Source organism: Candoia aspera, chromosome 4 (assembly GCF_035149785.1).
Source record: "Candoia aspera isolate rCanAsp1 chromosome 4, rCanAsp1.hap2, whole genome shotgun sequence".
Classification (NCBI taxonomy): domain Eukaryota; kingdom Metazoa; phylum Chordata; class Lepidosauria; order Squamata; family Boidae; genus Candoia; species Candoia aspera.
The window spans coordinates 111,019,467-111,035,968 of NC_086156.1; the positions used below are offsets into that span (position 1 = coordinate 111,019,467).

Genomic DNA, 16,502 nt, shown 5'->3' on the forward strand with positions numbered 1-16,502 from the left:
AGCGTGTATTTTTTAAAATAAAATAATAATCTGTGATTAAAAAAAAACACCAGAAGACAATTATTGGGAGGGAGTGATATTAATATGATTTCTGTGCCATTCAGTGTATAAAAATAAAGCAGTGCAATTGTTCTTCACTGGCTGGGAATTCCGGGCATTGGGATCCTGACAAACCTAGAGGGTGCCAGGCTCACCATAGCTATGCTAAAAGGTGTCAACAGTGATTGTCACAGTTAAGTTTCTCTCCCGCCGTTTCTCTAGGAGCTCATTCTAGCTTACGTGGAGGTCTCCCTTTGCTTTCCTTTCACAACAACGATCCCGCTGAGAGAGAGCAACTGGTCCAAAGCAATGGTGTCTGTAAGGGTGGTCGAAAAGGACAAGATGCGACCGTAGCTATCTTGCCTTCTTTGACACCCCCATGGACGTCACTCTCATCCAGTGATGTTTCATGGCTGACAGTAGACTTGAACATGGATCTCCCTAGTCTTAGTCTAGAGCAGTGTTTCTCTACCTCAGCAACTTTCAGATGGGTGGATGTAAATCCCCAGAATTCCCCAGAATTCCCATGACTGGTTGGGGAATTCTGGCAGTTGAAGTCCACCCATCTTAAAGTTGCTGAGGTTGAGAAACACTGCCCCAGAGCCTTAACCACTACATTATGTGGGATTTCCGTTATCCTGTGGCAGACAAATTGTTGATGCCCCTCTTCCAAGCCATGAGAAGACCTGCCATCTTTCATGACAGGCTGGATCTTGCATTTCATAACAACCCACCTTGCCTTTTAAATGTAGACCCGCCTGCCAGTGAGGGGATCTGGATTGGTGTAATTCACAGCAAATGAAACAGTCATGGGACTCTGCTGAAACACACAGAAAACCACAACAGTGAGAAGGCAGTCAGAAGAAGGGAAGCCAGATACTTTCAAGGCTCATTTTTCAGACAAGACACCCTGTGCTTTGAATAAACTGGATCGACGAGATGTACCAGTTCCTCACCATGAATTCGGCATCCTTGTCGCTAATATTATTGGCTCTCATGTCAAGTAAGTAATAATTTGGAAATCACTTTCTACCCTTCCTTGGACCTATGCCCACTTTTCTTTCCAAGTTCTGTCTTTTCTCACCACTCCAAGACTCTCTTCCTTGGCTCAGGTTAAGGTCTTATATTTAGCATTCATTTTTATTTCTTGCACTTTGCCTTCCTTCCAAGAACTCAGGGTGGCTTACAGAGAATCTCTCTTCTTTTTGCACTCTCAAAACCAGTGCTGTCTGAGAAAGAGAGAGCAACCCATAATCACCCCATGGGTTTCCAGGAGCCTTTAGCATGGCCACCCCAACCCTTAGTCCAGAAACTTAATCTATATACCACCTTGACTCTCACAAATCTCTTTGAAGATATGTAAAATACCCCAGAGAACTGTATGGAGGATTCTCCTTATTTTCCATTACAATCAACTTCAAAGATACCTGGGCAATGATCAACAATTTCAGCTCAGTGATGGAAACTATTCAACCAGTGTAAGCAGAGTGGTAGAAAAAGTCTATAGTTCCCTTTACAAAATGCCCTTTCTAGATGTTCCATGATAGTTCCTCTTAAATCATTCCAGAGGAGAGAGAGGGCAGAGAGAGTTGGAGGGCAAAAGTCCTTCACTTTGAAGAGCTAGAATCGTAGAAGAGATGCATTAGGAAGTCACCACAGAGGTCCTCTAGTCAAGCCCCTTGCGCAGCACAGGAATCCACTAAGCCACCTCTGCCCAGAGCCCATCAGCTCCGATTTGAAGCCTCCTGTGAGAGGGAACCCACCACTCTTTCAGGGAGACAGTTCCACTGCTTAGTGCCTCTTATCTAAAGTGATACCTTTGATCCATGAATGTCCAGCACTTCCATCAGGGACCACAGATGTTGACTTCCTGTTCTTTGTCTGTGTTTGATTCTACAGGAACCCTTCCCTGCCAGGCTGACAATATTGCCCAAGAATCCCTCCTAGAAGCATTCAGTGGAAGCAGACAGGCTCTTGCTTGCTCTCACCCTGATATTAAAACCAGTGACAATATCGTTTGGTATCGACAGTTCCCTGCCCAGCCCCCCCTTCTCATTGCAAATGCATACAAGGGAGAGTCGGAAAGCAGAGAAGTCAAGGGGGTTTCTGTAGTTGTTGCTGCTGACCGAAAGACTAGCACCCTCGGCTTCCCCAGAGTCACCCTGGAGGATGAGGCACTGTACTTCTGTGCTCTGGAAGACACTGTGTCACATCCTAGAGACTCTCCTTTGCAAGAACCCATTTGCAGTAAAGCTGCCACCAGAGTCAGGAAGGAAAGGCAGGTGTGGAAACACACATCGCAGTCTGAATGTGCCCAGGACTGCTTTTGCTTGGATGATTGGAAGGATGAGTGGAGGATTTCTATACTTTGCAGGTCATTCCCATTCCAGATTAAGGTGTTTTTTTTGGAAATCCCCTAATTAAGCATGCCAAAAAAATTCAGGAAACAAAAAAGGAAGGAGGGACGGAAGGAAGGAAGGAAGGAAGGAAGGAAGGAAGGAAGGAGGGCTTCTATAGATTTATCTTAAATCTAGATTGAAAGTTCAATTTGCAAAATTTTCTCTTTCCTTCCACATTACATCAAGATACTTTTGGCTGTGTGTAGGTGCCTTTGAGTCATTGTTGACTCCTGGCAACTGCCTGGGCTAGTTCCTTCAGTTTCCTTGGCAAGATTTCAGAAGTGGTTTGCCATTGACTTCTTCCTAGGGCTGAGAGAGAAGGACTGGCCCAAGGTCAGCCAGCTGGCTTCATGCCTAAGGCGGGACTAGAACTCTCGGTCTCCTGGTTTCTAGCCCGTTGCCTTAAACACTAGACCAAACCGGCTCTCCAGAAGATATTTAGGGAACAGAAACCGCCCAATCCGTGAGTTGATTGTGATCTGTCATCGCAGCGTTACAAGTGCTTGGACCGCTCTTCCATATACTGTATATGGAATGTGCACCTAATTATCTCAATAAACTGGTCCTTTCCAAAGAGGTGTGAAGTATCGGTGGCCCCTGAGTATAAAGAAATAGCATCTCTCACACATTCAGAGGAACCGTCATCCTAACAACCACCACCTGACTTCAGGACAAATGGCTAGGAATGAAGTGAACACCTTAAATTGGAGCTCACTCACCCCAAATCAGAGTCCCTCTCAAAGGCTGTGCAGAATCGGTGTTATCTTCCCATAATACATTTAACAAACAGAACTTCCCACCTGTTTGCAACTGGAGCAGAACGGTTTCTGTAGATTTCTTCACCCATTCCTACTTTTCAGAGATCAGCCAGAGATCAGCCCTGAGATCAGGACATCACCAGGGACTTGACAATGAACTGTACAACCACCCAATTTAGGTCTGGGGATGTCCTCCCTACCATGATCTCTCCATCAGCATTTATAATATTCCTGGCTTTAATTTTAAGAGATTGACATTTTTAAATTAAACAAAAGAGCATAAATGATAGAGCAAAAGTATGCTCAAATATTTGTCAGCCAAAATATCTCTTTAACTCAATAATCATTGCAAGACTAAATAAAAAAAATAAAGATTTAAAGAAATAAAGCTTTATAAATATAAATAATATCCTAAAGGCTCCCACTCATTCTTGGATATTGATGGTTTGTATACACATCACATTAGCAATGTATTCATTATTGATGGGTTAAATGGAAAAGATCCTTGTTGATGCCGCTAGTCAGAATTACTTCTCCTTCTGTAGACCACTCTTCCATGGTTCTTTGGCTCCAAAATCCAAAATAAAAATCCTAGGAAGCCTCATTGTTTCTATTTCACTCTGCATTTTAAGAGTACAATCCACTAACTATCTTCCACCTTTTTTACTTCTGCAGGAAGGGTGGAAGGAGACTCTGTCAACCAACCAGACCATTCTATTACAGTGCAAGAAGGGCAGAATGTCCTGTTATCATGCAAATATGAAACCACTACCTCACCATACCTTTTCTGGTATAAGCAACATCTATACAGTGGCCCTCAGCTCCTCCTGGCAAGTTATGACACTGAAGGACACAGCCAGAACTTTTCAGCAAACCTTGACAAGGTGGCGAAGTCTTTTCATTTGATCAAGGAGTCTGTTGAGCTGAAAGACACAGCTGTCTACTTCTGCGCCTTGAGTCACACAGTGAGCACTGTAGCAAGGAGAATGGGACAAAAACCCACCCAGTGGCAAAATGCAGAAGCTCTTACCATATATAGTGTCAGCAGATGAATGCATTAGAGATTTAGTGCTGATCTCAGGTCTTACTCACAGGATAAGACCTGCAGCTTTGTCCCAGATCCAATTGTAACCATCATTCCATAACTGGCAGGGTGATTTTTGCCTTAGCACCAAGTCTTACAGGGACACACTAGAGAAAGTGTTACACTTTCAAAAGTGTTACACTTATCAAAACTAATCACTGGAGACTACCTATGAATATGTCTAGGGGAGAGGAAAAAGGAAGGGACCCTCTTGCCCTGACCAAAATGGCAAAAATAAAGGGCCAAAACGTACTTGGCATTACGACCAGCCTACTCCCACTTCCAAGGATGGGCTTATTGTAGCCTCTGTTAGACACAGTGCTTTGTGCCTTGACAAGAACAGGTCCTGCCATTTGTCAAAACACTCCTGAATTTCTTCTGGAAAGCTAGATCTCCAGCCCTCAGGATTAATATATCACACACTGCTACTATGGCAAATCTGAAACTTCATGTGGTCTTCTATCCCTGTAAAATACCTTTCTTTGGGCTTTAGATTCTTCAGAGGTTTGACCCACTCTTTCATTTCCATTCCCGTAATTAGAGAGTTTCAAGAATCTTACTGATCGTGCGCCCAATAATGTGCAAAGGGTGACTTTCTAAAAGGCCCTCCAGCACGGAAAGGTTGCACATCCAACATTTGATCCAAAGGGCCCCCTGGTACTTTTAGGAACGGAGGTTGCTTTTTGGACCAAGCACTTATGGCCTTCATCCACTGCATATGGAGAAGCCAAAGACCAAATATTGGGAAGGGGTAAATGGGAGAGGGCAGGACACAAGAAGGATGAAGGGAATGAAAGGCCGAAGCTTACTTGGGGTCACATCCAGTTTAGTCCCACTTCCAAAGGTGACCTCATACCGCCACCGTTGTTCATACCACCACCTGAAGCACAGTGCTTCCCTTCTTGACAAAAACTGCCCAAAGCAGGAGAACATTGAAAGGAAAGGTAGTGGAGATGCCCACAAAAATGCTCAACTCATGCCAAAACTGGAAACACACTTTCATCTAGAAGGAGCAAACCTCAGTAGGTTCTGTACCCCAGAACTTCTCAGTGGCCAAATCATTGAGGTAACATCTTTGATGAGTTAAACATGTGCCTCTCCCTAATAAATATGCAATGCCTTCCAGATTCCTACCTGCTCTTACAATGAGTGTTGTTCCAGATCCAAAGAAGATCTTTCCTAGATTAATACCCACAACAGCACAACTCATTACAAAAACCAGCAACAAGACAAGAATCTTGTCACCAAAGCCATCCCAATTGTATCCAGGCTCGGATAAACCTCTTCTCCATTGCAATTTTTCAGAAACTATGTCTGCATTTCAAGACATGTTTGTTCAGCTGTATTAACCATTCAGCGACTAAGTCACAGCTGTCACCACGATCAGAGGGATAGAATTATGGGATTTTAGATTGCATTGAGAAGCAGAGGAAAGAACGGAGAGCAGGATGAACAAATTGGTCACATTTCAGGCCTTCCAAAAACGTTGGAAGTTTAGTAGCTGCTTATATCTGAAAATGGTGATTGTTACCTAAGGCTGGGGGAACCCTGGGTAGACCTATCCATTAGAAAAAGGCTGTTTCATCGTTGACTATCTTCAAAGATCTCTCTGTTGGGGATCTAGCATTTTAGGGAACAGAACCATCGTTTGATTATTTGCCAGCTTAGGATTTAAGGGGCTGTATGAACCGAGACATGGATCAACAGTACTGATTGCTTAATAGTGTTGACATGTGTGTGGGTTTGTGGGGGAGAACATTTCAGATCAATGTTGTTTTCCCCAACTGGAAATGGTGAGACCAGAACCGAATCTGGAATTTTCTGCCAAGGAGGCTCCTCCAGATGCCACTACCTTTTATAGTATTTTTTGTTGAGGGGGTGTTGAGCAAGGAAGGACCCTCTTGCGCTGACTACAATATCAGGGATAAAGGGCTAAAACTTACTTGGCATTATGACCAGCCTAGTCCCATTTCCATAGATGAGCTTATAGCTGTCAGTCTTACGCACTGGGCTTTCTGCCTTGACAAAAACATGTCCTTGTAGTTGTATCTTTTTGAAAAGCCAAATCTGTAGACTTCAGGATTTAAAATGTCAAGGACTCTGGCTACCGGAAATCTGAAGGATCTGCAGCAAGATTGTTATATGCTCAGAAATGGAAAGGCTCAACACGACCCACAACGGAGGAATGGATCGTGAAGAAGATGCAATTTGCAGACATGACTAAACTGACCTCTCTGGTTAAAGAAAAGAGAACATCTACATTTATGGCTGACTGGAAACCTTTCTGCAGGAAACAGAAAAAATGCACTTGTGATTTGTGGGTTTGATGATTAGAAAAATCATTAAATAACAGGAAAAGGCATCAAGATGGGCTTGTTCCATCTGCAAGTATCTGGATTGACTTTTGTGCTCACCCCTTTTCCAAATGTCATTTCTGTAACTACTGGAAGAGGAACAGCACTATAAAATATTGTTTTACAAAAACTCCAGAAAAGAGATTCTCTGCATTTCTCTCCATATATTCCCCCATTCCCTACTTGATATTGGCATTTAACACAATCAGTTGACGTGTAAAGAAAATCTACATATTCAAGAGCCAGGTTGGTCTAGTGTTGAAGGCGCTAGGCTCGAAACCAGGAGACTGAGAGTTCTAGTCCTGCCTTAGGCAGGAAAGCCGGCTGGGTGACCTTGGGCCAGTCCCTCTCTTTCAGCCCAACTCCCTCAAAGGGTTGTTGTTGTGGGGAAAATAGGAGGAGGAAGGAGTGTTAGGGATGTTCCCCGCCTTGAATTATTTAAAAATAATTATTCATTAAAATAGAACAAAAGCAACCTCTTTTGCATCATCATGAATTGAGATGGCATCTATATCCATCTCTCTCTCTAACTGTCCACTGTTTCTTCCTCCCCACTAGGTGGGGGTGTAAGCTTGGTTTTCTGAGCCTGCCCTGGCTGCTCCGCATGAAAAAGCCAGGCTAATAAAGGCCCCATGAAATGCGCTTTTTTCCAAATGATCATGACATTTGCAGCCAAGAGCCCCTGGACGCAACACACTGATAAAATGGCATCCCTATATGGAAGGTGAACACTACATAAAGAATGACCTCTTATGCTGCCTTATTGTAGTGGTGAGGGTGCTCCTGAGAGAGATGAGTGAAGAATGTTGGGAAAATACAGAGGAATGTATACTCCTGGCCATCCAGAAGGGTCATCCAAGGCATGATGGTCCAAAGCATGCCGGTAAGACTGTCAAAGACCTAGAAGGACGCAAGCTAGATGTCATAGCAGATGGTGGAAATTGTCAAGAAAAGAAGAGAAGAGAAGCCGAAGGGAGGGAGGGAGGGAGGGAGGGACGAAGAACTTAAAGAGCTGTTGGAGGAGACAAGAAGCAGTATTAAAATGTCTATTGCAACCTGGAAGATGGAAACAAGACCCAGAAAAACAAGCAAAGTTTTCCAAAAGACCTCTGAACTCAGAAGGAGGTTCCAACCTTGAACTGGCACGCCAAAGGATAACCATGGACAGATAGTAACTGATTTCAGGAAGATCAGACTAATAAATCAAGCAGTATGGGGGTGGAATAGTAATCTTTGGCTTTCCTTCCACTCTCCCCCTCATTTTAGGGGAAATTGGGGAGACGTTAGCTTTCTAGATGTATTAAGTTTTGATCTCTCCAGTGTGTCATGTAAAAAAGGGGAGGGCTTTGATTGCATGATAGTGGCAACCTCTTGACTTTTTGACCATCTTGACTTTTTGACCCTAATGGCAGGGACCAGAATTGTCTGTACTTTTTCCCCTCTGAATTTTTAAAAATGTCTGAGGATTTTTTTTCTCCCTCCCTCCCTCCCTCCTTCTGATATCTCCCACATTTTTGAGTGCTTCGGAATGGAAGGAAATGGCACTGCTAATTTTCAGCAGTGGAAGCAGGAGGGCCTGATGAGTGCAAAAGAAATTCTGGGGGCACGTTGCTCACTCTTAGAGGCCATATAGCTTGAAAACATTTTTCTCGGGAAACCGTCATACACAGGCTGAGAAACTGAGAGACTGATCAGCTAGTGAATAGTTAACCCACCTTCACCCATCAGGAAGAGTGAGATCATTCTCAATCTCAACATCTTGAACTTGAGATTTAAGCTTAGATTCTCCTCCTCCTCTTCTTTCTGCCATACCTTTGCTTATTTAGGTGCAGCAGACAATAATTTGTGCTTCTTCTCTCATTCAGTGAAGCTTCCAAGGAAGGGAGGGTTCCAGTCAGTCAATAACCTTCAGAAGGAACCATGTGTGCTGCTCTAGCTTCAGTCATTATGGTTGTCTTCTCATTAGGTAAGCATATATTTATCACTTTACAGATCCAAAAAGACTTCCTCGCAGTCATTTATATGTGTGGGTCATTGTAAAGTGTTACAGATTGATTAATTGGTTATGTGCTGTCAAGTTGATGACAACTCTTAGCAGCCATAGGAATAGATCTTCTCCAAGTTGATCTGTCCCTAACTTGGTCCTTCAAGACTTCCAACGGTTCCCCATTGTACTGTAAAGGAGTCCATTCACTCTGCTGCTGGTTGTCGTCTTCTCAACTTATTATAGACGGATAAATACTGAGCAGAAGGGAAATGATATGAGAACATTCAGTATTTTTTTTTCTTCTGCTGAGAAGGAAGAGATGGATGGGACTATAATATTTGATATGTAAGATGGAAATGTGATTAAGGTGAACTGGAAGAGCTCTAATGTTTAAGGGATGGTCTCTAATCCCCCCCCCCACACACACCTTCTCTTTGTTTTTTTCCAGAGATTCTTCAATGTCCAGCTCAGAAAAGTAACCGAGATCCCTTTGTTTTAGCAACTGCTGGAAAAGAAGTCAAACTCTCTTGCAACCATTCCTCCCTAGAGCTGAATGAAAATGTATTTTGGTACCGACAGTCTCCAAAACAAACTCCCCATCTATTGGCATATGGATATGAGGAGAGAGTTGAGACGCAAAGTCCTCATGGCTATTTATTGATATTGAGGGACCAAAAAAAAAGCTTCTTCTTCATCAACAGAGTAACTTTGCAGGATGCTGCCTGGTATCTTTGTGCTACAGGAGACACAGTGCTTCACCTGGTGTCCTTGCTGTGCAGTGAAGCTTCCCTCCCATCACTGAATCAAGGGGGAGGGGGAGGAATTCATTTTTTAAAGAATAATTCACTACTTTATTTTATGTCCTCAACGATCCTTATCCGATTTCCTCAAGTAATTTTTACTTATTTATTTGATTTGTTTGATTTTCATAGCTGCCCATTTTGACAAGTGACTCGTGGGCACTCTGCTTGGCTACCTCATTCTCAGCGCTCCCAAGAATTTCTTAAGGAAATTTGAACTTATTTTATGGTTGCGAGGAAGAGGAAAGCAGCAGGTTGCTACTGTTCCCTGTCCCAACCCCCAGTTATCATCTTTTACTCAGTTGCCTTCCTAGGTGCTATACCAGTGTTTTTCCAACTTGGCAACTTTAAGATGTGTGTACTTCAACTCCCAGAATTCCCCAGCCAGCATGCAGGCTGGGGAAATCTGGAAGTTGAAGTACACACATCTTAAAAAGGCCCAGATCAAGAAGCACTGTGCTTACTATCTAGCTGGAGAAAGGTCCATGGCATGGGTTCCCTCTAGATTAATTCCTGGGTTCCATGAATGCCAGGGAGAATGCAAGTGTAGAGAGCCACATAGAGTAGAAAATCTTGGAGAAGCTATGCAGAAATAGTTAGAGATAAAAGCAGGCATGAAGCCCAGGAAACAGGTAAAGAGTGAGAAAGAAGCTCAGATTGGCTCCATTCTCATTCACTGGAGTCTGAAAGGGAGGGAAGCAAAATGAAGTCAGCCTTTCAAGATTCTGTTATGGTAGCCCATCTCAATAAAGCAAAGTTCCAACGCAACTTGTACGCTCTGTTCCTTGGCCTGGCCTCCCATGAAAAGCTGGCAGCAGAGTACTGGACAGAGGATTGTACAATGAAAGCAGGATTTTTACAAATCTCCATCCCCTTGGGGATTTCCACAAAAGTTTTTTACTTTGGGAAAAAATAGAACAAAAGCAACTTCTTTTACATCATCATGAATTGAGATGGCATCTATATCCATCTCCCTCTCTCCCTCAAAATGTCAGCACAACACCAATAGTTTCCATGAAACCAAACCAAGTTTGTGGAAAACAGACTTCGCTTGAAGCTCCTCTGAGGAGCAGGACAGATGAACCGCAAGTGACTGAACCAATTGCGTCAGAAGAAGCAAAGTCTCTGAAATACTTCTCTTCATGTTGCCGAAGATGGGGCCTTCATTACGAGTGGAGAATGGCCTTGGAGAAGCATTGCCCCAAATTATTCTCCATCCATTTCGAAACACGAAAGGGATTTCCATGGCACCCTTCTCTGAAGCATTAGGTGTAGCTTCTTGGATTTTCTTCCAAAGTTGCAGCCCCTTTATAATTTTCAATATGACTGAAAGGGAAAGCAGTGAAATCAGTGAGGAAATCACATTAACTGCTTTGAATTCAGACATCATCAGGTTTAGCCTTCTTTTTGATACAAATGTTAAAGGACTACATTACACACTGGGGTGGGTAGTAGGTTCCACCTTCAAATCCTTGTAGCCAACCGGACAACCCTGGCCCAATCATGAGCTCTCCGCTTACCTACCTTGCAGGATTGTTGTGAGGATTAAAATAAAAGGTCTCCTTCAAGCTGACCTCAACTCCAGTGTTTACAGGGACACATTCATGTTGTATTATTGGCAATGATACAGAAATCCTTTATCATTCCTTTCTTCCAAGATTTTTTTTAACCAACTTGCTACTCCAGGCTACAGGCTTGGCATTTCCACCTGGTCTCCAGTCCATGTCCAAGTCAGCTGGGTGTTTCCCCCTCGTTAGATAGAGGAAATCACAAATTCTGGTTGCCCTCAGGTCATGAGGAAAAAAAAGAGGGCAACACAAATGCAAAACTCAAATTTACAGTAGCAAAGAACTATCAGACAACCAGGCATCCAGGAGACATTTTTCATGCCCTTAACAGGTGCAGAGGTTTTTTTTTCCCCTCTTCTGCATGAAACCACAAACCTTCAATTCAGATTTTTTAAAAAATAGTCCCCCCCACCCTTCCCTAACATGCACATGCACGCATGTGCATGGGCGCGCACGCACACACACACACACACAGAGCTTTAGTTTTTCACTTAGAGCAAACAGCAGAATCTTATCTTCATACTGATTCTACTTTTATTCAGAAAGAAGGAAAGAAGGAAAGAAGGAAGGAAAGAAGGAAGGAAGGAAGGAAGGAAGGAAGGAAGAAGGAAAGGCATTCAATACCCTCACCAATGCTTCTAGTGTTGTTTTTATTCTTCATGGTCCATTTTTCAGGTAGGTAGAATTTGCCCATCATTATTTTAATTGCCTTTGCTGTCTGCATGTTCTCTGGTTATCCTCATCCTCATCATTACTTTTTGATCCTGCCTTTTAAAATATATATTTTGGTCATCTCAAGGCAGTCATGTTTTTATTGTCCTCTTCTTGGGATTTGTTGCTTTACCCTTATTCCTGGAACCCACCAACTGCGATGAAGATGCAGCTCCGATCGTGCAGGTTACAGAAGTCTCCTTAGAAAATCAGGGGGAGAACTGGTCCCATCTTTGCCTCCATGCTGGATCTGCATCCCAGGGCCAATTCCAAAAATAATTCCTGGGGATCTCGTTGTCTCCCACTGAAAGAAACCCAGTGGTGCCAGATGCAACACTACTTGACAGTTCTAATTATTTGTGAGCCCCCCAGAGTCATAAATTTGCAATGAGTGGCTATATAAATGGATATAAACAAACACCTGAAACTTTCTTTCCACTGAAACTGGACAGTGCTGACCTCATGGACAGTGATCTTGCCAATAATAATGGTGACCTTGCCTCGGTCTCCTGGGATGCTGTTTTTTTCCAATTTCCCAGGCTAATCTACTGCTGTGGCATTTTCTGGGGGTCTCCCGTTCAGCCAGAGCTGACACTGCTTAGATTTCTAAGATCAGCTGGGTAGTGCTACTTAGCTGCAGCTATTATTATTATTATTATTATTATTACATACACACACAAATACAGTATAATGCTTATCATATTAACACACAGCATATCATTAATAATTCTTATACAGATTATTATTACAACAATGCTTATTATTAGGCTATTACTATTCTTACATATATGCACTTATAATACACAACATAATAATAATAATAATAATAATAATAATAATAATATGCTATTCTTACTTACAAAACTCAGCTGCTATTTTTTGAATGTTATGTCACGTATTTTATTACTTTTATCTATTTTATCATAAGCTGCCCAGAGTCACTTATGTGAGATGGGTGGTATTCAAGCCAAGCCAAGCCAAGCCAAGCCAAGCCAAGCCAAGCCAAGCCAAGCCAAGCCAAGCCACTATCTTAAATTATTACCTTTATCTGTGACTGTTATTATCTCTTCCTCCTAGAGGAATATCATAGAAGATGGCTGAGTCTGTCGTTCCTATCTGGGGGATCATCCTCTGGGACGTTCGAAAGCATGACACTATTGTACTGACAGAATCAGCCCAGCAGCATCCAGTGGTTTCCCCTCCAAACTGCTGATGCTTATTTCTTTGTTCTCCAGGGGTCGTTTGGTGCAGGACGGAGATCCACCAGCCCTCTGCCATGCAGGGATTTGTTGGCAGAGAGCTGAACCTTTCTTGCAGCTATCCTTCTATTTCAACAGAAACCATCTACTGGTACCAGCAGCTCCCTAATGGGGCTCCTCGGTACCTCATATCAGCATACAATGGGGAGGTGAAGAGCAAAGACCCCCGGGGGGCCTTGTATATTGCCAAAGATCGAAAGGAAAGCACCTTCTCCTTCGCCGAGCTTCGCCTGCAGGATTCGGCAGTGTATCTCTGTGCCCTGCAAGACACAGTGGTACATTCAGCCTCTGCTGCTCTGCAGTAATTCTTTCATCCTGGTGGGGAAGGAGGTAGCATCAGTGAGGAGGAGGAAGAGACCAAGGAAAACCCAGACTGTTCTTTCACATAAAGGAAAGGCTGCATGAGAAATGCTGAACCCATAAATGTCGGAGTTGAATTTGCATCCTGGGGATTAAAAAGACAGGTCTCTCTAGTGTTTCCTTTTGTTTCTTTACAGCAATGTAGAACTTGCCTGCCATCGCCTTCTTCTGGGAAATTATTTTGCTTTCTCAGGGTAAAATCTACAGCTGGGGATTTCTGGGGATTTCCCTTTGGTCTCCTATCCAAGAGCTCACCAGGGCCTGCCTTATTTATTTATTTATTTACTTACTTATTTAGGTGAGGTGAAATTATCATTTATCTCTATACTGCGTTGGTCAAACTGAAAGCGCTGCAGTTTAGGAAGGCCACGAACCAATTGTAGCATGTCCAGGAGACACCAGATGAGATGACCAGAAGTCTGGAAGAAGAAGAAATGCACAAGTTATAGGTGGAAGCATTGCATAGACTCAGCTTAGGGAAGAGAAGAGTCCAGGGAGACAGGAGAGTTGTCTTCAAGAAGCTGAAGCCTTGTCATCAGAAGATGGGATGGAATTGCTTCAGATTGCTCCAGACAGAGGATATAAAGCAATTATTTCAATTACAAGGTAGTAGATTTCAGCTGGACATCAGGACAAAATTCTTAACAGGAAGATCTATTCAAGAATGAAAGAGAGTTTGGGAGAAAGTTGTCCCTTCTTTGCTGGAGATGTTCAAACAGAGGCCAGCTGCTGTACTACTTGTTTCCTGGAGGGTTGGGCTAGATGATCTCAAAGATTCCTCCCAAGCCTTACATTGGTTGATTTGATGCTTCTATGAATGTTTCACACAATAAAAACAAGCAGTGCTATTTTAACTCAGTTTTTTTCTCCCCATATCTGAAATGTGAACAGTGGCTGAGTTCTCACAAAACGTAAAACCCTAAATTTGGTTTTTTTTTAAAGAAATACAATAGCCTGGTTCACATGTCAGATGCACAAATGAAGGAACCATATTACGGTTTAATGTGATGACTGGTTCATATAACAAGTGGTAAGTTGCCACAACAAGCTAAATTACAATGGCCCCATTCTATTTTAGGCTCATCTAGCATATTCTGTGGATCCAGCTAATCTTAGAAGAAAAATTCTGTGGATCCAGCTAATCTTCGAAAAATGTTTTGTGAGAACTCAGCCACCGTTCACATTTCAGATATGGGGAGAAAAAACTGAGTTAAAATAGCACTGCTTGATTTTATTGTGTGAAACATTCATAGAAGCATAAAATCAACCAATGTAAGGCTTGGGAGGAATCTTTGAGATCATCTAGCCCAACCCTCCAGGAAACAAGTATTACAGCAGCTAGCCTCTGTTTGAACATCTCCATTAAAGAAGGGACAACTTTCTCCCAAACTCTCTTTCATTCTTGAATAGATCACCAAAAAATTGGTGCCAAACAATTTTTTAGAAGAAGAATAAAAACTAGCCAGGGAGGCTTTTACACTAAGCATTTACTGTGTTACACGCGCTCCCAGGTTTGGCTTATGGTCACTCATTCACACACTCACAGCCTGTTGAGGCACGTGGATCTTGTCAGACCAGCTTGCTTTCTATCTGGGTTTTCAGGATAGGTGCAGCTTGAGCAGACAAGACACAGCCCTGGTCAACAGCCAGGAAGTAGTTAGGGACACATACAAATGACTTCCAACTGAACACTGAGGCAGAACAAGTGCTTTGGAACACATGGAGACCCAGTGAATTTAAAGGAACAGCAAAACTTTACTTGCTGCAAGGTACATTTGCTCTTTCTCAGACACATGAACGCACACACTCATCCACACTTACAATTTGTCCAGCCAGGCTGCCAGGCACTAGCTAGAGGGATGGAAGATGCCAAGTCTGGATCCAAAGACACTCAAGGAGCAGGTGGGCTTTGGGACCCCTTTATCCCCAAAAACCTTGCTTCGTTGATTCACAGGACTGGCAGCTGCTCTTGCCTTGTTAATTGACAGGTCTGGCAGCTGTTGATGGGACTGGGTGGGTTCCAGGTGCTCAGACCCAACTTCCTTTGTCTGGTTCAGGTGACATTTTTCCTGTTTCCTTAACGACTTGCTTCTTTCTTACCTCCCTCCCTGAAGGCATCTTCTAGACAAGATTCCTGGCTTTTGTCTTCTCTGCTTAGGTGCCTGCTCCGTCTTTAGTTATGGCAGCTTTCAGCCGAGCCTCACAAGTGTAGAATTGCCAAGATGTGTGCCCTCAATTTTTCAGGGTACCTATGCGAGCATGCAAGCATCCAGGTCTTGTCACCCAACCATTGTTATCCCTGGTCGTGTTCAATCAAAGGAGGTTTAAATAAAGCAGATGTGATCAAAAGGTTCCCCAGGTTTTTAAACTGTGTTTCAGGTTTCCAGCCACCAGATGGGAGCCTCAATTTTTTCATCTTCACCACCCTCTTAAAAAAAATGAAGTTTTCATTTAAAACCACAGAATCACTAGCTCTGGGCGAGGAACAAACATCTAAGAAGAGAGGAAGGTGATGGGGTTTGAGGCAGAGAAGGGTTGATCCTGTTGCAGTCTCCTCAGAAGAGAGAAGTCCTTGGTTCAAAGATGTTTTTTTTCTTCCAAAACACATCATGGCTTGACCATTTTCAGAATCCTCCTCCTGATCCTCAAATCAGGTAACTTCTGTATGGGGTGTGCTGAGAGCTTACAAATTTACTGAATCCTGTAAAGGATTCAGGGGAAGGAGCAGGCATGGCTTCCTCTACAGGCATTCCAAAAAAAGGGTCCCACCATGAAGATGAGCTTTCCCCAAAGCAAGGCATTCTGACAAAAGCCCTCTCTCTAAGGTTCAACAAGAAAGAACTCCGTTATAATTCAAGCTGTGTTGCCTCTTGCAGGGACGGGACAGGAAAATGTCCAGTTGCTTCCAGAGCTCTTTGTCCAAGTGGGTCAAGAAGCCACTTTACACTGCAATTTCACCACAACAACCAGCACTCCTTCCTTCCTCTGGTGTCATCAATTTCCCCATCAACCCCCTGAGCATATCCTGACCTTAAATAAGTACAGAGATACTTCCCCAGGGATTATTTCTGGGATGTTGAAATTGGACGAAAAGAGATTCCAGCTGAAGATTGAGAAAGCTTCACTTGGGGCAGAGCTGTGTACTTCTGTGCTCTAAGTCCCACATGTTAGCAACATGAGCAC

General features: G+C 43.1%; 1 gene segment (V, D, J or C); it reads left to right on the top strand.

The window, feature by feature from the left end:
• The first annotated feature begins 11,612 nt into the window (after nucleotides 1-11,612).
• LOC134495858 (T cell receptor alpha variable 4-like) lies at nucleotides 11,613-13,324 on the top strand. The segment is given in 2 exon segments: nucleotides 11,613-11,664; nucleotides 12,936-13,324. Coding segments are annotated over 2 exon segments (372 nt in total).
• Nucleotides 13,325-16,502: the final 3,178 nt, after the last annotated feature.